The sequence below is a fragment of the Gossypium hirsutum genome, chromosome D09 (genome assembly GCF_007990345.1).
Source record: "Gossypium hirsutum isolate 1008001.06 chromosome D09, Gossypium_hirsutum_v2.1, whole genome shotgun sequence".
Lineage (NCBI taxonomy): Eukaryota > Viridiplantae > Streptophyta > Magnoliopsida > Malvales > Malvaceae > Gossypium > Gossypium hirsutum.
Window position 1 is genome coordinate 46315292 of NC_053445.1, and position 21292 is coordinate 46336583.

The 21292-nt window shown below is 29.3% G+C and overlaps 1 protein-coding gene across 1 annotated transcript; it reads left to right on the forward strand.

Annotated features, from left to right (window-relative positions):
* Positions 1-15859: 15859 nt before the first annotated feature.
* Positions 15860-19289, forward strand: LOC107890994 (phosphatidylinositol:ceramide inositolphosphotransferase 1). The gene is made up of 12 exons (XM_041100992.1): positions 15860-16402; positions 16488-16577; positions 17055-17141; positions 17251-17319; positions 17470-17550; positions 17774-17845; positions 17940-18000; positions 18099-18201; positions 18450-18545; positions 18634-18680; positions 18765-18892; positions 18987-19289. The coding sequence occupies exons 1-12, from the start codon at positions 16370-16372 to the stop codon at positions 19062-19064; spliced, it is 945 nt and encodes a 314-aa protein (XP_040956926.1). The 5' UTR covers positions 15860-16369; the 3' UTR covers positions 19065-19289.
* The last annotated feature ends 2003 nt before the right edge of the window (positions 19290-21292 follow it).

The window sequence follows — 21292 nt, forward strand, 5'->3', positions numbered from 1 at the left end:
TTCTTTGGTATAACTACAAGTGTTCTCGTTTGTTTTACGATTTAAGCCTGATACTATTCGGCGCTAGGATGGTATTCAAGTAAAACTCTTTCAACAATTATGACTTCAAGATTCAAATTCAAATTCAATTCAAATACTTGGATAAAATGTCCATTAAGACTTCTTCTAATCAATTAGTTTAATTTTGATTCTACATATTAACAAAAATATTTAACGCCAACTTCCATTGTGATTGTTTGTTTATATTTTAATTACTAGAAATCCTATTACATACATATGCGTGTGAAAATTACGGATTTAGAACACAAATGTATATTTAAAAATAAAATAAATAAAATAAAACATTATAAAACATTATAAAATGAAGCTATAGTTGAATGGTAAACTTAAAATTTTACTATTACAATTGACCTAGGTTTAAATTCCATCATTTTCATATTTTTATTAATTTATTTACGTATAAAGATTAAATTACCTTCAAATAATATAGTTTATTTTAAGGAATTAATTAAGGAATTTTTATTTATATTTATATGATTTCTATGTGTCAACAAATTATAAAAACAAATAACATTATTCTAGATATACTGTATGAACAAAATTTATTTATTTAAAAACAAATAACATTATTCTAGATATACTGTATGAACAAAATTTATTTATTTGTAGACCACCTTAATTTAGTGGGGCTAATTAGAAGAAAAGGTTGATTTTAAAATTTAATTAGAAAATTAGGTTATTTTTTCTTAAATTTAAGGAAATAGACTGATTTTAAAGAGAGACGAAATGGTTAAAAAATAATTTCTCATATATCGACAACTCCACTAGTGTCGTTGAAAGACAACAATGCGCGCGAGCATTCATTCTGAGGTTAATCGAGGGTCTTCTAATGCCAAATAAATCTCAAATTTTGGTACACTTAAAGTGGCTCCTACAACTAGTCAACTTAAAAGAAGCAAGACGACTCAATTAGGGATCAATTGTGTTGGCGACATTGTACCGAGAGATATGTCAGGCAACAGAAGCACAAAAATTTAAAATCGATGGTTGCATACTCTTTCTTTAGTCATGGGTATGGTACCACCTACCATTTTTACGTCCCCGAGTAAACACCCCTTATGGATTTCCACTCGTAATAAGGTAAAATTCATTTAATAATATAATTATCATAATATTTTTTCATTATTATATTTTTGAAATAACATATTATTTGAATAGATGGAACAATGACGTGAGTCATATGGGTATACCAGACGAGCTCGAAGATATCCGATTACTGTTAGATCAACAATCAGAAGTCGAGGTTTGTTTTTAAAATTTTTAATTATATAATATTTACATAAGGATTTGAAATTTAATATTAGGTACATAATAACATTTATAATTTCGTCACTAGCCTGGTATGTGAAACCGAACCGATGGGCCAATCAGTGGCAGAATTGGACTGGTTGGGCTGTCATTGTCCCAGACCAAACCGACTCGAGGTGCCGTGAGAGTGTTGCACTTGTAATGGCACCATCGGACCCTACGGTGCCGGTGATGGCGACATTATAGTGGCCAATGGGTGGTCCTTCGGCGGTTGAGCAATAGAGGAATCACACTTCTACTAGGACTCTACCAAATAATTTGATTTCAAATTAACTATTCCAAAAATAATAATATTTTAATAATTTAATATTAAATTAAATTAAATTAAATACTTATTTTGATAGTATTTTATTAATTTAATATTAAAGTGATTATCTTAATATTAAATTTAAGTTAATATTTATCTTGTAGATAAGTATTCTATTAATTTAATATTAAAATGATTAATTTTAATCATAGTTGAACTCTCTAAACTTTCTCTTTATAAAGAGAGCCACGAGTCATTATTTTTCACATACTAAAATTCAAGAGAAAGTTGTAAAGAGAAAATTCTCTAAAGAAATTATTTCAGAAGATTTCTAGAGATTTTTTTATTTACAACTTGGTCCAAAAGTTTAGAGAAATTACAAAATTACCTCATTGGTAATTTTGTGAATTTTTTTTATTCTAAACGATACCAATTGTAGTTTTTAGGATAACGAATAAGACTACTCGGCCGAAGCGTTCATCTTAAACGAATAAAAAAGGTACAATTTTGATTAAGTGATTATTACTTTATATATCCAACACTTTCACTAACCTTATTTGTTTTACATAAGCACCACATTATGCACCATTATGTCATGCATCAACACCTTCTCCAAGTATATTTTTTGCACCAGCTCCATCCCCAAGACCATATAACATGCCACTATCAACAATAACACCGATGTATCTGCCATCACCTACAATTCCAACATTCTATCCATAACTGGATTATTTGACACCATACACTTATTCGACGATAGTGCTGCAACTTTAGCATCATTGTTCTTTAGAGGTGGGTTATATTTGCAACCACATATTAATACCACAAACAATATACGATATGAACCTAGGACACAAATGCACTCTAGCATGGAGGAACGAGATGAAGATAAAGATCAAGAAGACGGTGGAGGTCAAGATGAAAATGAAGAAGATGAAGAGCTGGAACCCTAACTACGGCAAAATCCTCTTCGTAACTGGAACCCACTAGGTTATGGCACACATTCGGGCCGACGATGCTAATGAATTTTTTATTTTAAAAGTTTCTCATATAAATGATCATTTAGTTTGTGGACAAATTAGGTATTCTCCTCAATGTTGCCCCCAAGTGTGGACATGTTGGCTTACTATGCTCTGGGTTCCTACAATAACTACATAACCTTGGTTGGTCTATCCTCTCCCAAATGTCCATATTGTCGTGTACCCGAGTAGAATTAGATCGACCCGACTCGCGTTTCGGCTTTTTCTCCATCGTCATAATCACTTCCCACTGAAAGTCTTCTTGTCCCCACCTTTGACACAAGTTCCAAACAATGAGGCTAAGGATACTACTTTGATAGAGAAAAAGAATAAGTTGATGATATTGGTAACCCCCCTTTTCCCTATCATTATGATATAAAACTTATGTATAGATTTTATAAAGCATTCTCTTTTGATGGTATGAAACTTGAACTCGTTACCGCATAACCACTGCCAACTAGGGGCCCGAGTTATACTTGAATTTGTGACTGCATAACCACCATGTTAAACTAGCTTTATTTGATGAATTATTTTGATATAACAAATAAAAATATTTTTGAATAAAATTTGTTTTTAGACAAAGAAATTATAAAGTTCAAAACATAAAATTAATTTCAAGATTTCCAAATATCTTAGAAATTGTTTTGAACTCTTGGAAAAAATTTGGTCAAAGTTCAAAAACGGCTTAAACTCTTTTAACTCAATTGAAACATTTTTAAATTGATTGAAAAACTTCTCCCTACAAAAAGTATCAATATCGATACCTATTGTATTTTTTAGCGATAATGTTTTAAGCTTCGAAGTTGAAAAATATTGAGCAAAAATCAAAAGTATCGATACTTATCTGTAAGTATCGATACCTAGACTTTTTCTATCGATACCTTAGCTAGTATTGATACAAACTTTGGATTCTGACTTTGAGATTTTTGAACAATCACAAAAAGTGTCAATACATTTTATTAGGTCTCGATAATATTTCTTTTGTATCGTTGTAAACCAACTTTAATGGTCACTGAATTAGGCATTAAATGCTAATAGTATTGATACTCGTAGAAAAAAGTATCGATACCTTTTGTTGCAAGTGAATTTAATGATCTGGTATTTTCATCCCCAATGACTCTATTCAATTCCTCAACAATCACAACGGTTGGAAATCAATTAGAGGGTATAAATACTAGATTCTAAAGGTCCTACAACAATAAGTGAGATTATAATAGATCAAATGCTTCAAGATACAAAAAAATTCCATTACCAATCACTTTGTGCTTCAATTCTTTATCTTCTTCTTGTAAACACTTGTGAGCATTCATTGTGTTTTCTATTAGCTCAAGTGTTTTCTTTATATTTATGCTTAATTGGCAAGCATCCTAATCTTATGAGGAATATTTCTTTGTTTGCTTTTTGTTTCTCTATGAGAGGGTTTGTGTCTTAAGATTTGGATACAAATTTTAAGGGAGTTGTAAGGTTAAACCATGTCCTCAAAGGTTGATCAAATTAGTGAATTTAGGAAAATCCTCAGTTGTGGAAAGCTAAGGTAGTAGAGTAGGCAATTGGGGCCGAACCATTATAAATCATTGTGTTCAATTTTTCTGTAAATCAGATATCTATTTTTGGGACTCTGTTTTTGTAAATTGGACCCTTAATTATTTATAATAAATATTTACGAAGTTAGTTGTGTAGTTAATTAGGTTTTGGTTAAGTGAATTTGCATGAATTAAGAGTAATTAGGTATAAGGACTAAATTGCATAAAGGGTGAAAGTTTAATTATAGATTAAAGAATAATTAAAAGGACTAAAAAAGCAATTATGCCATTTTTTTAATTAATGTGGCGGCATATATATTATATTATAATAAAACAAATAAATAAAAGAAAAAAGAAAAGACAAGCAAAACGAAACAGAAAGGAAAAGAAAGAAAATAAAAAAGGGAAAGAAGGAGAAAGAATGAGACGAAGGGCCTTAAGGGCTTCAAAGTTTCAAAGTTCAATTGGTTAGTCAATTTAGTCCCATTTTCTTATAATTTTTATATTTTTGAAATCCAAGTGTTAAATACTACCCGAATCATGTCGAAATTTTAGAAATTATTGAGTTTTTAAGTGTTGTTAATGTTGAATAATTTTAATATTAGAGATTAAATTGATAGATTTTTAAGCTAGAAATGAAAAAGGATTGAATTGTAGAATAAATTGTAAATTTTGAGTAATAGGGACTAAATTGTAAAAAATCAAAATTTATGCATTTGAGTGAAAATAAGGAGTTAAATTTAGTCTAAAGTGGAATTTGTATGAAAATAAAGAATTAAATGTGAAGAATAAAAGTTAGTCTCGGTTTAGGGACTAAATTGGAATTTAGGAAAATATTGAGTAAAAATTAAAATATTCAATATGAAATTGAATTGTGTTGTATTGATGAATTTTAATTGTTTTAATTCCGTAGCTAACGTTATACCGAAATCCTTAACTAAAAAGGGAAAAGATAAAGTCGACGAGGAATAGCTCAAAATTTCCGGTTTGTATTTCTATAATCCGAAGCTAGTTATTAATTGTTGTAATTTTTATTTAATATATATGGTAAGTGTTGCGGTGAGTAATTGATATTTTGATAATTGATTGAATGAATTGAATTAGTAGATATATATATTAAAGGGATTGATTTTTGAATTGAAATGAATATATGTGTAATTATGTGATTATATGAAAAATCAGTATTGGATATTGATTATATCTTAAATGTGAAATTAAACCCTATTAATTGTATTGGGCTGAGTCAAATATAGATGGCATGCCATAGGATTGGAAGAGTTCAGGGATTTCTTCGACTTTGAGTCGATGAGACACTAAGTGTCAATTTATTACTTCGAATTTATTCGATGAGACACTGGGTGTCAATTTACTTTGGTTTTAACCGATGAGACACTAGGTGTCAATTTAATACTTTGAATTATCCGATGAGGCACTGGGTGTCAATTTACTTCGGTTTTAACCGATGAGACACTAGGTGTCAATTTAATACTTTGAATTATCCGATGAGGCACTAGGTGCCAATTTGGTGTGTTTTGGTTGGATCCGTGTATCCGTCCGAGTCCGAGTCTGAGTCGTGTTAATAGGGGCAATTAAATGAAATGACACTATAATTGATATTGGATGATATTGTATGTGAAATGAAAATGAGACAATAAATTGAAATATGGATTGAGACACATGAATTGTGTATTCATGAATTGGATATGGAATAAACAATATTGTTGTTTAAATGATATGTGTATCATATTGTGAAAAGCTATTATATAACAAATGATGAGAATTGAGTATGGTATGAAATGATGTATTTATGAATTGAGTGTTGCATGATTGATGCCATTGTACGAATAAATATGGTTTGATATATGAATAACCATTTATATAGCAATTGTGTGAATTAGGATATTGTTTACTAAATGAAAAATGATAGTTATGATACTAGACATTAATATGTCATTATAATTTAATTGTGCCTATTATATTATCTTGTTTTTAAATATTCGGATTATAAAAATACCACTGAGTTTTTACTCAACATACGATTTTGTTTTCCGTGCGCAGATTAGGTACAATGATTTTGAAGAGTTGTAATTGAGGTTGTGAGCATCTTTCTCATCACATCTCCAAGTGCCTAGAGGGTATGTTTCAAAATTTTGAATAGAATGACATGTACTTAGAAAGATCAAGTGTGTTCCAAGTAGTAGGGACTAAAATATGAGTTATATAAAAAAAATTTATGTTCAAATATATTAGTGATTAGCCAAAATCACTTTGGCACCAAATATAATATTCCTATATTAGGTTCATTGGGTCGAACCGGGTACAGGGGTGTTACATTTTCTATCCTTTCTTTCAAGTTTTCACAAAATTTTTAAAAGGTCAATTCACCCCCTATTGGTTATTTCTAGTGATCAATCGAGCTAACACACTGTCAATTGGGAGCACGAGTTTCAATGCAACACCTTATAAAGTGATGGTGCACTCCCCGCACGAGAAATAAAATATATAGGTCTCCAAACGCCACCGCATCACCGTGAACTCAAAGATACCTTAAAATTATCACAATATCTCCCTAAAATACATACACAAATAAATCTTTCTCTCGAAATTTCCAGCACCCAACACGAAAATTTTTGTTGGAAGGAAGAAAACACGCTTTGTTGAATGCATTTTCTATTTATCCCTTCAAAATCAAACCATTTCCCTAAATTTGAGAAAAAAACCTAATTTTCTAATTAAATTCTAAAATCAGCCTTTTCTACTAATTTCCCCTACTTTAGTGCATATATATATATATAATTAATTAAATTTATTTTACTTTGAAGGGTAGTAAACTAGTCCCATTATTCATTCATCCCCCCCTCCAAATTCTGACATCATATATTTTAAATTTCGAAACTTTATTGACTTTTGGATTCATAATTTGTCACGCGGAACAGGTTTTCAACTGTAAATAATCCTTTCCAAGAAAAGTGGCTTAAATCAAAATATTATCTGCTAAGATAGGCTTTATTAATTACTATTTCTCAACAATCACATCCCCACTTGACACTACTTTATATCATCTTAAATTCTTTAGCGGGTAAGTTTAGGAGTTAATCACTATCTTCATCTGCACACTTAATTTCAAAACCACTTCAAACTCATTGATGAAACCATTTTAATTTAAAAATCACATCTAAATAATTAATTTCCACTCTACCAAATTTTAAAAAGAAGAGAAAAATATTTATATGAAAAAATATAACCATGTTGTATTTATATAAGCTTTGCCATGTTTGAATTTATGTCAATAATTAATTAGATACCGGTTTAAATAGTAAATGACTTAAAAACCTTTCAATTTTTTGGCTTCTTTTATACTCGGGGTTTTGTGATTGTCCCTCTCAATAATATTGTCTTCAAGGTTCGAACATGAGTTTTCTCCTTAAAAATGCAATGTGCCTTATTACTGCATCAAACACTTCTTAGTAAAACTGTCACTTTAAAAAATTAACACATCTATAAAAAAATTGATATGAAAACCAAACGTGGCTATTGTTGAAATGGTATTATTAAAGAGAAGGAAGATTTTGAAGTATTGGGTTCAAATCTTGTATGTATTTTTTAAAAATTGTATATAAATAGATAAAAAATACCTTCAAATTTATATTTATGTTTTTATAAAAATATTGAGATTTTAACAATTTCACAACTAATTCAAGACTTTAAGGATGAGACTAATTCAGTAAAAAATTTAATTATGATATAAAAAATATTTTTAACTTTTTCATAAAATTTATAAAATCAATTCAAACAAAGAATAAATCTTAAAAGAATGCATTATAATACTTATATCTAAGCTATTAATTAATAGCCCCAAATCTTCAACTTATCATTTGAATCAAAATTTCATTAACCTTTTATATAATTTTTTGCATTGTTTTTTATTCACGTTACTGTGGGCTCTAATATTAATATATATATATTACAATATGTACAATAATTTATTTGAATCTCTAACTTCATAAAAAAATTATTTTAATTTTTTATTTAATTTTTCATCTCTTTTAATCCTTAAATTTCTGAATGAAAAAGTTAAAAAATATTAACTTTATTGATGTGACATCATGTCAGTAATTAATTAATTTTTAAAGTTTAAAAAATTAATAAAATTTTAAAAAAATAAAAATAATTAAGAATATTTAGAAAATATAAAAAAATTAAAAGTTTTTTTTAATTTTTTAAAAATTAATTGGTTCCTAACGTGATACATGTGCATGCCACATTTACAGATGTTAATTTTTTAAATTTATTTTAATATGATTTGAAAAAAATGTAAATTTAAAAAATTAAATAAATAACTAAAATGTTTTTTTTAGGTTTGTTTTTGGGTTAGGTCCGGCCATCGCCTCGCCTGTAGGTACATTGTTTGTTTTGATTTCATTGTTTTGTGGAGCCGTTAATTTGCAACGGTTTGCCCAAAAATGCGAAAAAGGAAGATCCCACCTTGAATGTGGAGAAGGGGCGGCAATAACGACCATTGACTATTGACTGCCTCCCACTATTCCTTCCCTGCATATTTTAAATAGCCACAGTTTCTTATTTGTTTTTTATAGTATAGTTAAAATACCATAAGCCAATTGAATATTAATTTAGTTGTATAATGATAAGATAACAAGTTATATTTTATGAGGATATTATTTTCTCTGTCTTTGTTTCATGTTACTTGTTTATAAGTAGTATTGAGGCTCAATTTTATTTTATTACCATTGTTTGCATCAAAGTCGGTCCACAAATGTTAGCTTAGTTTGTATTAAGTCATGCATGATAAAGTTAACTTGTTTGCTTGAAGTTGTTAACATCATTTTTGTATTCTATCTACAAATCTCTAAACACTTTCATCAACATTGTGCATTAAGTGTACAAATCTCTAAACACTTCCATCAACATTATGAATTAACACTTACTGACAAACAATTTTTGTTATGTTGCGTCAAATGTCAGTATCATGTTAACAATTAATAGTTGCTAGGTGATGAACATAATCAATTAAAATGTATCGTGCAATGATTATGTATATTATGCAATTTTCAAACATATCATGTAAATTACAATTCGATGAAAACAACACAAATATGTGTCTCACAAATGATTCGGATACCATATGTTGGGACATTAGAGAATAGTTGATGTAACGGAATTTAAAAATATGACAATCCCTCGCCATGGAGCCATGTGCAATATAATAGATCCGAGGAGATAAAAAATTCAAAATATTTCTTTTTGAGTGGAGGATTTGAGTCTAATAGAGTATTCTCAACTCGAAAAATGAATTGCAAATGCAACCTTTTCGATCCAACCTTTACTATATCCACCCAATCAACACGGTTGAAAGTCCGGTGAACTTTTCAAAAAGTCATCTTGAAAATAATTTTGGGTGACTTAAAAAAAAATGGGATGACAAAGTTTTATTTTTTTCAAATTGTTTTGAATAATGAAAATAACGTTATGAGAAGATCAAAGAGATTTAAAAATAAATGTAATATCTTATTTTCTTTTAGAATCCTATAAGATCTCTTTAATCAAATTATTTAAATATCTTATTTAAATGATTTCAATAAATAAGAATTTTCACTAATTAAAACTACATCAAATATGTTTCTTATACCCTCTTAACATATGTGTCATGCACAAATATATTTCGTGCCCAATTGTAATCATGTTGAATTAAATTTATTATATGAACATTTCTATATAGATAATTTCATATAATTAATTTAACTTTATGTGACAGATTGACATAATCTTGATTTTCTTTGGATCTCAACTATTCCATTATTGGGTGTGACCTTGTAGGGTCCTATAACATTGATAATAAAATTAAAATACTTCCGTTAGGCCCGTAATATTAAGAGAGGGTGAATTGATATTTTGAAAATTCTTTACAAACTATTCCAAAATAAAAGAACAATAGAGAATAGTTTCGACACTTCAATTTATAGTGGTTCAACCTTAATTACTTACCTCCATTACCTTAGCTTTCCACCACTAAGGATTTCTCAATTCACTGGTAGAATTGATACCTTTCAAGGCGAAGGCATAACCTTTACAACTCAACCTTTTTCTTAAGGCTTAGATAAAACCTTTTCCTCTAGCTTCTATGGCTAAACTAGAACCCTTTTTAGTTTTTGTGGCCTAACTAAAACCCTCCCAATTTATAGTTGGTGATATGAAAGAGAGTAAACAAAGATTTAACAAGAGAAAATGAAATAAAGCTCTCAAAGAAATGAAACGAGAGTGATCAAAGATCTAACAATCAACTCCTAGAGATATATATATATATATAAGAGAAAATGAAAGAATAAAGAATTTTAAGGCTTTTCTCTTGACTTTGTTGCTTAAGGATGTTTCTTTTGTGTCTTGATGTGTCTTTGAAGTGTATTTATACCAAGGAATAAGTTTGTGGACGTTTATGGCCGTTGGGGATTATTTAGAGCCGTTGCAAGCATTAATTTCGGGCTAAAAATGTGTTCCTATAACTTAAGTCTCGATACTTATCAAGGAGGTATCGGTACTTGATATAAAATTAATCATTTATAGCTATTGCAGGGCTAAGTCGTGAGACTTATAGTCCCAAGTCTCCATACTTGCCTGGAAAGTCTCCGTACCTTTCCCCTCTAGAAAGTGTTGTTATCTACTAACTTGCAGGTATCAATACTTAGACCTCAAGTATCTATAGTTGGCTACCAAAATGCCTTGAAAAACATGTTAAACACCTTAAAACACTTTGATATTGACTAAAAAATATTTGGAACATTATGAAACACATAACATATTTTTGAGTTTTTGCAAGTCATTGAAATGCTTTGAAAATGTTTGATAAAATTTTCATAGTTTCAACAAATGACTTAAGGCTTTAAAAGCTTGGGACTTCAAAGCTAACAACTTCTAATATTACAAACAATGAATGACATCTAGCAATACATCACTGATGCTCGAGTTGCAGGAAATTATGGTTCGAAATAACCTTTTCGTGATAATGTTACTATGTAGTCCATCATTTTGTTCATGATGTCAATTGAACGTGAGTCTTGACACAATTACACTATTATAGCTCAATCTTTTATTTATTGAATCTTGAATAAACTAATATATACAAATAGTTTGATATCTCATATCGACTAATTTGATCATGATCATGCATTTTTAATCTAATTCTATCAGGTGGCCCAAGATATTACTCCAATTATATAGGAGAGACAAATTATATCTCAGCCACTATTATCCCACTACATAGTTTATGGTACATACAATAACAATCTATTTAGTACATCTAGCCACAAAAGACGTTTATCTGCGTCAAAATAAACGACTCTCGATGTGGAAACTATGTGACCTCAAGTCTAAATATCACATAAATTAATATCACTATGAGAATTATTGTGATCATTACATAATTATCTAAGAAGAGTTCTCATAGTAGGTCAATTTAGTACATTGTTCTTCTAACATGTATCCATGTGTTGACTTAATATCCAATATGCATGAAAAATTCTTATCATCAATCAACTGCACAGTAGCCTAAACATATTATTGTTATCCCGATTCACAATAAATCTTGGCTAAGAATAATTTAATAATAATCATATTATTTAGGGACTTTATTATTAATCTATTTACTTAATACATAAAAATAATAAGTGAAATAATAATGGGAATACTTGTATGACAAGGTAAATTATTATGATATTATAATCATATTATAATTAGTCTTTGGACATACTCCAAAACATAGAGGCAAACTCATTAGTGAATAGAGTTAAAAAATAGTGTAATATTTCGTTCTTCTACAGAAATAGAATACAAAGCTTGACAAATACTATGTTTGAATTTTGATACTATATGGTTAAATTCGCTACTGAGCAAACTAGGGGTTTCTCTATCATCAATTTCGATTGTTTAGTATGATTATACCAGTAATGTTGTGCACTTTGCTAACTCAATATAGCATGCTCGTATAAAACATGTTGAACTCGATTTTGTGTTTTGCACGAGAAAAAAGTCATGAAGAGCTAGTTCGAATCAACTATGTGCCTACTATTGATCAGGTGGTTGGTGCCTTTAACATTGTTAATTTCATTAATTTTATTCAATATTGTTAATTTTATAAATTCACAATATATCATCAGGAAAGTGTTAAGTGTACCAAGTGTGTTAATGTAATACTTGCCAATGTATATCAAACATTGTAAAGTAACTCTCCCAACAATGATTACTAACAATTACGTATAAAAGAATCACATTTCATTTAAATCATAACACATGGAACATCAAACATCTAGATGCATTTAATTAATGGAATGTGGAATTATGAGTGATAATAATACGATATTACCAATAGTGCCAAGATTTGAAAATATATAAGATAATCTCATTATCACTTATTTCTTAAGTAATTTTAATTACTTTACTAAAGCGACATTTGTGTTAGTTTTACCCTTTCTTTAATATATTTCATGAACTACCATTTTGTATATTATTATCTTAATTTTTTTCTATATTTTTATGATAAGTTTTACTCCAAGCATTTTTAATAAAATTTCTCATTCTTATTTTTTTTATTAAAAATGATTTTGAAAAAAATACTTAAATAGTAAAATTTTACCTTTCAATTAAATAAGATAATGTAATTAAATTATATAAAAAAAAAATAAAAACAGTCATATATCATTCATTTGACCCTATTTAACAATAAACAAAATAACAATCTACAGGGGCGAAGCTAAAAAAATATTTTTAGGAGACCGAAATTAAATTGTAATCTTTACGATAATAAAAATGTAATTTTATCATTTTAATAGCCTATATCTTTATAATTTTTAAAAGATTAAATCAAATTTTTATTATTTTTAGGGGGACAAAGTGAAATTTTACATTTATTAATTTAAAATTTTAAAAATTTCAAAGAGCCTAAATGAAAAAATTTCTACTTTAGGGGGACTGGGACCCCTGCTAGCCCCTGGTTTCGCGCAATCTATACATAATTAAAAAAATTTAACATTTCCTTTTTACATAGAATTAAGCAAAGTCGAAACTTGAATTATTAGGACCCAAAGCACATGTTTTAAATGTTAATAATTTTTTTTCAAAAAAAATCAAGATGAGTAGCGGTTTCAGCCATTTCAATAACCTATAATCTATAATATTTATTCAGTGTTGAGTTAGTATTTCTAAATGGGTCGCCAACTCAATTAAGAAAATTATAGAATGCCTTCCTGTAATTAAAATAATTTATATTATTTAAAGGTATTTTAATCTTTTCATTTTAACAAAAACTAATAAAAACATGCATATGATATGATTTAAACCCGCACCAATTGCATTAATAAAATTTTAATTTGTCATTCAACTAAAGTTTTATTTTAATATTTTTATACATTTTAATTTAATTATGCAAATTTTATTATCTCCATCAGTTGTATATTTATACTCAAGTCCACCGCCCACCAACTCAATTAGGAAGTTATGAGAATGTTTTTACGTAATTAAAATAAGTAATACTATTCGAAGGTATTGTAGTTTTTTTACTCTAAAGAATACAATAAAAATATGTATATGATGTAATTTGAACTCACGCTAATTGTATTAGTAAAATCTTTAATTTATCATTTAGCTAAAACTTTATTTTGATATTTTTGATATGTTTTAATTTTTTATTCACACTTCATTACTTCCATTAGTTGTATATATCTATACTATCTATAAAACCTCCGACTGAGTTGGTATCACGAGTTAATCGGGTGCCAACTTGGTTAGGAAATTATTACTATACCTTTTTAATAAATGATTACTATTATTATTTTGATGACATCTTTATCTTTTCATACTTTTATATCATTTTTAAATAAAAGAATTAAAAATTAACATATTTAGGAATTAAACTCATATTTAATGGAGTTAATTCTTTACCGCTACACCAATAATAATTCTTAAATAAATTTAAAGAAGTCAGCTTTTAACATAAAATGTTTTCTCTCACTAAATTTGTAGTTTCCACACGCATACTCATGTGATAGAATTTCTAATATATATTAATGTATTAACTGAGATAGTCTCACCCATTAATCAGGTCCTAACTTAGTTAAGAATCACCAAATACTCCTTAGTTTTATAAAAATAAAATAAAAAATATTTTGAGGGCATTTATATTTTATATATGTATTGATATATAAACAAATGAATGCATATAAACATGAATAATGAGGTTTAAACCCAAGATATCATAATTTTACTTATATCAAGTTTACAATTTCAAGAAAAATCACAATTAGTTTTTATGTTAATTTTACTAATTGAGTCTTAGTTTGATTGGTATTGTCATTGTTGCAAATGCAAAAGAGCATGGGTTCAAATATGTTGAAGCTTGATTATTTTTCTATTTAAGGGTTAGTGAGAGGTTATGATTTTTTTTGTATTCTTCTTGTCTATTTTTACGGTTCATTATTATCCCTTTCAATATCATTTTTTAGATTCAAACAAATATACTGCAACGTATTTAAATATTAAAAAGAGATTATAAATTTTATTTATCCTCTATATCTATTTTTAGAATTCATATTCAAAGTCAATAATAACAAATTCAAACTTAGATCTCCCATAATTATATTAACACTTGGATGACTATTCAATAAAAAAGAAAAAGCAAATTAGAAGAGAGTAATGGTAAGCAAGAAATGACATAATGACAGACAGACAGACAGACATACATACTGGCAAAAATAACAAAATCTGAGTATTTGCAGTTTGCACATTCACAGTTTGGCAGTTGGGAAATGGTCGAAAAAGAAAAGAAAAGAAAATGGAACCCATCTATCAATCAAATGGTGCGTTCAACATGGCATCTCCACGTGGATTTGTCCCCTTTAATCATTAAACTTAATCACCCTCTAAACCTCAAATAATCCCCTCTGACAGTTTCTTTTTCTTTTTTTTTTTTAGAAAAATCAAATCCAACCGTTCAATTAAATCGATTGAAATTGTTGATTTATATTTGGCCGGAAAATTGGAAATTGAAAAAAGGGCAAACCAGAGTTTCTGCTTTCTGTTTTTATTATTTTTACAATTTTGATTTGTTAAAACAAATTTTTATAAATGTTTTAATTGCTTTTTAAGTTGTGTATTTTTTTAAAAGAAAAAATCAGGCAGCTCAACTTTGAATTTGATTTTTCAAAATTTGAAAATCGTAAGACGAGTCAAACAGAGACCCAAGACCACGAGGCTGCTTCATAATTATCGTAAGCCGAGACGCTCGTGAACTGCATATTTACCCGAAATTACAGGCCGAAAACGGAGCTCACAATGGATGGACGTGTAAAATCAAAGTTCACTGCCTTTCCAAAGTCCAGTAAGTAAGTAAAAGTTAAATAAAGAAAAAGCAACAAAATTTATGAATTACCGTTTCTCCCGTCTCTTTCACTTTCGTAATAAGGTTTAAATATACTTTTTCAACCTTTAAACTTAAATTTTCTGATTTAAAAAATTAAGATTTAATCGATCAGGCATTCAAATTTAACTTGTAAATCTTCTTAAAATTAAAAATGATTCAATTTTAAGAGTTGAAAGCGTACAGGGACCGAGACAGAATTAAACCACGCAATAATAGTAGGAATAGGCTAATAGCGGTGAAAATATTTAAAAATAATTGAAAATAAAAGTCTCATTGTAATGTCCTTCTCCGTGTTCAACTCGCGTCGCGTTCTCTACTAGGAAAAAAAAATTAATAATAAGCGAATCCATAACCCAAAAAGAAGATACACAGGGATAAATCCAGCGAAAGTGTTTCGCAAAGTTTTTTTTTTCAAAGAAAAGTTTCCTTCATATTTATATCGAAGCTGAAGAAGCCTTAATTCAACACTTTATTCCCTCGTTCATTTTCTTTGTCTTCCTTATTTGTCGATCTCGATCGAGGGATCGCGTTGTCCTTGATGATCGCTTGAAGAATCGATAAGAGGGGCGTCGATTTTCAGTTAATTATTGGTGGAAGGAAATAGAAGCTTAAATAAATTTCGCCCACTTAAGTTTTTTTCTTTTTTGGCGGCGGTTAACTTGTTAAGGTTTTGGGTAAAAGGGGATTTTTCTTTTCAAAAGATCGAGTTGTTTTTAGTTTTAATGATGTTAGCCTTAACTGCTGGGTTTTGAAGTGCTATGGACCTTGTTGTTACACCGCAATAAAGATGACGCTTTACATTGGTCGCGAAGCTTCAAAGGTTTTTTTCTCTTAGTTTACGAGAAATGAAAAGCATAAGGGATTTTTATTAAATTGTGAGTATTCTTTTATTTTCTTTTTTGTAGTTATGGAAGAGAATTTGTTCAGAGACAACTACAGAGATCAACCTTCTTCTTGATAACTGGAAATACCTTCTTGCTGGTCTCATCTTTCAGGTTTCATTTTGTTCAAATTAAACCCATTTTCTATTTTCAGTATCTATTTCGTTTGAATAATTAAAAAAAAATCCAACTAGCGAACTTTTTTAGCGTTTTAAGTATTGATGGGCAGTGGAAAAACTAACATTTTACTCTCTTTTCTTTTTTTTTTCTAAAAAAAAAAAAGTGAGTTGCTTGTTTTGATTGAAAAATGGTAGGATCTGGTAAACTGTAATGATCGTAGTTTCATATACTTGGAGAAACGGAGCTTATGCCTTTAGCATAAGATAAATCTCTAACGTGGTTCATACAGATAACGCTGCTTTAGCAACGAAAATTTTCACCTAAATGGATTTCATGGTCTACTGATTAAGCTTTTCTGTATAGCTTAGTGTTTTTATTTTCCAAAAAAAAGTATGCTTAATTTATGGTCATTCCATAACTAGATTGTGTCTTCTGTTCTGGGTCTGAAATGTGCATTTTTTACCTCTGCAGTATATTCATGGTCTAGCTGCTCGAGGAGTTCATTACCTTCATAGGCCTGGGCCAACACTTCAGGATCTTGGGTTCTATATTCTTCCAGTAAGAACTAGTTTTGTTTTTGTTTTCGTTTTTGCTCTTTGATTATCTCTATTATCTGCCAATTGTTTGGCGAAATGCATTCTTATATTTAATTATCTTGTAAATTTAGGAGCTTGGGCAAGATAAAGCCTACATCAGTGAGACTGTGTTCACCTTTGTCTTTTTATCATTTTTATTGGTAAAGTTATCTTGATACTGTCCTTTTCTATTTTACTTCTCTTGGGGTAGTCCTTTCACTTTTTTAGTACTTGATATTGCAGTTCTCTTATTTCAGTTCTGTTAGCAACATTTATTTCTCTGACTTCTAACATATTAATGGATATTGCAGTGGACTTTCCATCCATTCATCTTCAAGAGTAAAAAGATCTACACTGTTCTTGTTTGGTGCAGGGTGCTAGCATTTCTAGTTGTGAGTACTGATGCTTAGTTTCTATTTGTTCTGATTATATGTGCACCTAACATAGAGTCTTGTTCTAGTATTACCGTTTTCATCAGTAATATGTCTAATAAAACTGAACTCATTGCTGAAGACTACCTGTACTAATTTATCTTGATAACTTTTGAAACATTGAGCATTTCTTCAGTATTTTACTTAGAATTGTTTCTTTTCTTTGTTTATGTATTTGCTGCAGGCTTCTCAGATTCTCCGAATCATCACATTCTATTCTACTCAGCTTCCTGGACCAAATTATCATTGCCGAGAGGTATAGTCTTGAAATTATATGGGAGCTTGCCCTTACCTTTATTTCTACATTTTGAATTTTATGATCATATATTAAACAACTCTGTTTTTTGTAGGGTTCTAAGCTTGCCAGATTGCCAAAACCAGAGAGTGTGTTGGAAGTCCTCTTAATTAATTGTATGTCTGTTTTGTTGAAATTTTCAATTATTGCTTTTAAAGATAATGGCATGTTTTTGTAATAAATATTTTGGCTGATTTGCTTGTCAAATTTGCAGTTCCTCGTGGTGTAATATATGGTTGTGGTGACTTGATTTTTTCATCACACATGATCTTCACCCTGGTCTTTGTGCTCACCTATCAAAAATATGGCACTCGAAGGTAAAAGAGATAGCTTACTCTTTTTACTTGATTTTAGCTATTAGCCCCCAAAAGGAAAAAGAATTAAATGAATATAAACGTTGGTAACACCTAAAAAATATTGTATTGAATAGTATTCTTATAAACTTTTTTATTCGCAATAGCCATGTTTAGATGTGGTAACGGGCAATGCATTCTAGCTTGCTATGTTGACATACATACGTGTAAATAATCGATAGTTTTCTGATGGTATTGTTGTCTAATTGCAGCTTCATAAAGCACTTTGCTTGGTTGGTAGCTATTGTTCAAAGTCTCTTGATTGTGGCATCCCGCAAACATTACACGGTTGATGTAGTTGTTGCATGGTATGGAGTACACTTTTGAAATTTCTATCTATGATCGATATTTTATTTCTTTTCAATTTGGTTTGACAATGGTATAATTTTTCCGCAGGTACACTGTTAATTTAGTGGTATTCTTCATAGACAAGAAACTGCCAGGTCTGAATATTCTGTGATCTTATTGAACTTTCGTCTAATCTTATTTCAATTGCATAATGTTCTAACAGTAAGATATTACTGCAGAATTGCCTGACAGAAGCAGTGGAAGCTCACCAATGTTGCTACCATTGAGCACCAAAGACAAGGATAGTAAAACCAAAGAAGAGAACCACAAGCTCTTGAATGGGAATTCTGTAGATCCTGCAGATTGGGTATAGTAATTTTATTTGGTTAATTCTTTGAATACCTTCATGACAATATCCAAATTAGATTCTCGTATTTACGTTTCCTTCTTCATTTGTTTAGAGGCCGAGAACTCAAGTAAATGGCAAGATTCAGGAAGATGGAAATGGAATCCATGATACTGCAATGAACGGGGCATAGATGATGGAAATTACATGCTGTCACCGTAATGGGGCTGCCTGCTTGAATCCTTTATGTTTCTTCCAAGGCTGGCAAATTTGAATTTGTAATCATAAGAAAACTGAACCTTAGTGCAGCTGTAAATTGTGCAGTCCTCCTAAAGTGTGTTTGTTAAAACCATCATCAGCATCAACATGTATCATGGAATTTCCCTATTCTCTCTAAACAAATGTCGAATTGGTGAAATATAATTTGTTGGTCTCTCTCAATGCCGAAGGCCATTGAGATAAGAATGCTTTCAATTGACTTGAAAATCTTTATGTTTCCCATTTCAAGATAGGATTTTTGGTAGGGACTTGGGCCCTTTAATGTTCATATAGCAGTGGCAGCCTGGCTTTAACAATAATTACTTCAACAAACTAAAAAGACCGATATCGCGTTGGCAGGATCTGATTCTAATGTAAGCTAATGCGCATTGCCTGAACGTCCCCGAGCGCCAGTTGTCTACAGGCTTTGCACCCTCTTTTTAGTACACTTTTTTTATACGTTTGGAAGGTACAATAATGTGCCAGGGAAGGCTTATTTTTCCTCCACACAACCAAGCCAGGCTGCTTATGTTTTTTTTTTTTTTGGGTGTAGGAAAATCTTTTCCTATACTTTAATTAATTTAGTATGTTTATTTTTTACTTTTTGAATTTTAAAATTTTGATTCTAATCAAATAATTCATTAAGTTATGCTATTTTTAAATTTTGATATGACAAACTTATTATGTGTAATGATCATGTCAATTTGTTATTTCCACATACTACACACATAAATTAGTTAATAGATTTAACAACCGTTATTTGCATTAAGATTAAAAATTTTAAATTTGAGAAATATAAAGAAAAAAAATAATTCAATCGGAGAACATTAACTAAATTTACAACTTTGTGTAATACGAGATTAATAGTAGAATTTGGCCAAATAGATTTAGTTGCTACCATTTGATTAGGAATAAAATTTAAAAATTTAAAAAGTACAGGAACTAAATCAATGCAGAAAGCATAAGATTAAAATTAATCAAATTAAAGTATAAAGATTAAATAGAATACAATGACTAATAGCAAGATTTTGCCCTTTTTTATCCAATCATACTTTCGGCAACGTTTAACTGCAGCGTATTATAGCCAACGAATCTCAACGGAGTTTAACAATTATCCAACCGTAGTGCTGTAACCTTTTTCTTCATAAAAATATCATGAAAGATTTTTGTTTTAAGAGTCAGAAAATTGTCAAATTAATTTTTATAAATTAGTACAAAAAGTAAATTAGTACTTTCTGTAGAAATTAGTGTGCCTGGCAAAATAACTCGACAATGATATGTGACATGTCACACATGTAGGGATCGTTTTTAACTATAGAAATGGATAGAATTTGTAATAGAAGGATCAATTTACTCTTTAATCTAACAAACATACATTTATTTACTTTTTTTAGTAAAGAAAAAAATACAATCTAATTTCTAATATAGTTACTTCTATAATATTTTAGGGTGAAGTTAGAACCATTTCATGCTCCCAGCTGTATGCTTAGGTTAAATCATATTTTCCTCCTTGTATTATATTTAAATTGAGAATTTAATCTATGTAATTTAATTTTGTATAATTTGTATTTTTACTATTATTAATATTAAGATTAGTTTCAAATCACTAACACAGTAAAAAGAACTAGTTAGTCAGCTCATGTGATTTGTTTTTCTGGAAGTTAAATTTTTTTATGACTACAAAAAAGTTGAGGTTTGTTAATTTTAGATTATTATGTAAGTAATTAATGTATTTTTTAAAAATTACAAAAAATATTATTTTAAATATTAAAAAATTAAAATTGTTAATGTAGCATATATGTGGGCTACCATGTGGATGTCACATTAGCAAAGTTAACAAATTTATTTGAAGGTAATTTGACAAAAATACAAATTCAAATACTAAAACAATATTTTTTATAAAGTTATAAGATAAAATAAGCCATTATGCCTGAATTAAACTAGAACAACTAAATACTCAAATCGAGTATTTAAGCTCATATATCCATAGTAGAGTTTGAAGGGTATGGGGTAGAGTCGAGGACAAGTTGACAGCAAAGAGGCCCCATAAATGTTGGGTGATATTATAAGCAAAGGGGAAGTGGTGTGGGGGATGTGTGAGTAGAAAAGCGAAGCATGCAGGGGCGCGATTAAAGCTATGGAAAAGTTGGTCAATAAAGAGAA

What these genes read in the sequence shown, in the direction of transcription:
- LOC107890994 (XM_041100992.1), top strand. Translation starts at nt 16,370, where the DNA reads ATGACGCTTTACATTGGTCGCGAAGCTTCAAAG. An exon ending in TTGGGTTCTATATTCTTCCA is followed by an intron (nt 17,142 to 17,250) that starts GTAAGAACTAGT and finishes TTGTAAATTTAG; the next exon opens with GAGCTTGGGCAAGATAAAGC. An exon ending in GTTGATGTAGTTGTTGCATG is followed by an intron (nt 18,546 to 18,633) that starts GTATGGAGTACA and finishes ATTTTTCCGCAG; the next exon opens with GTACACTGTTAATTTAGTGG.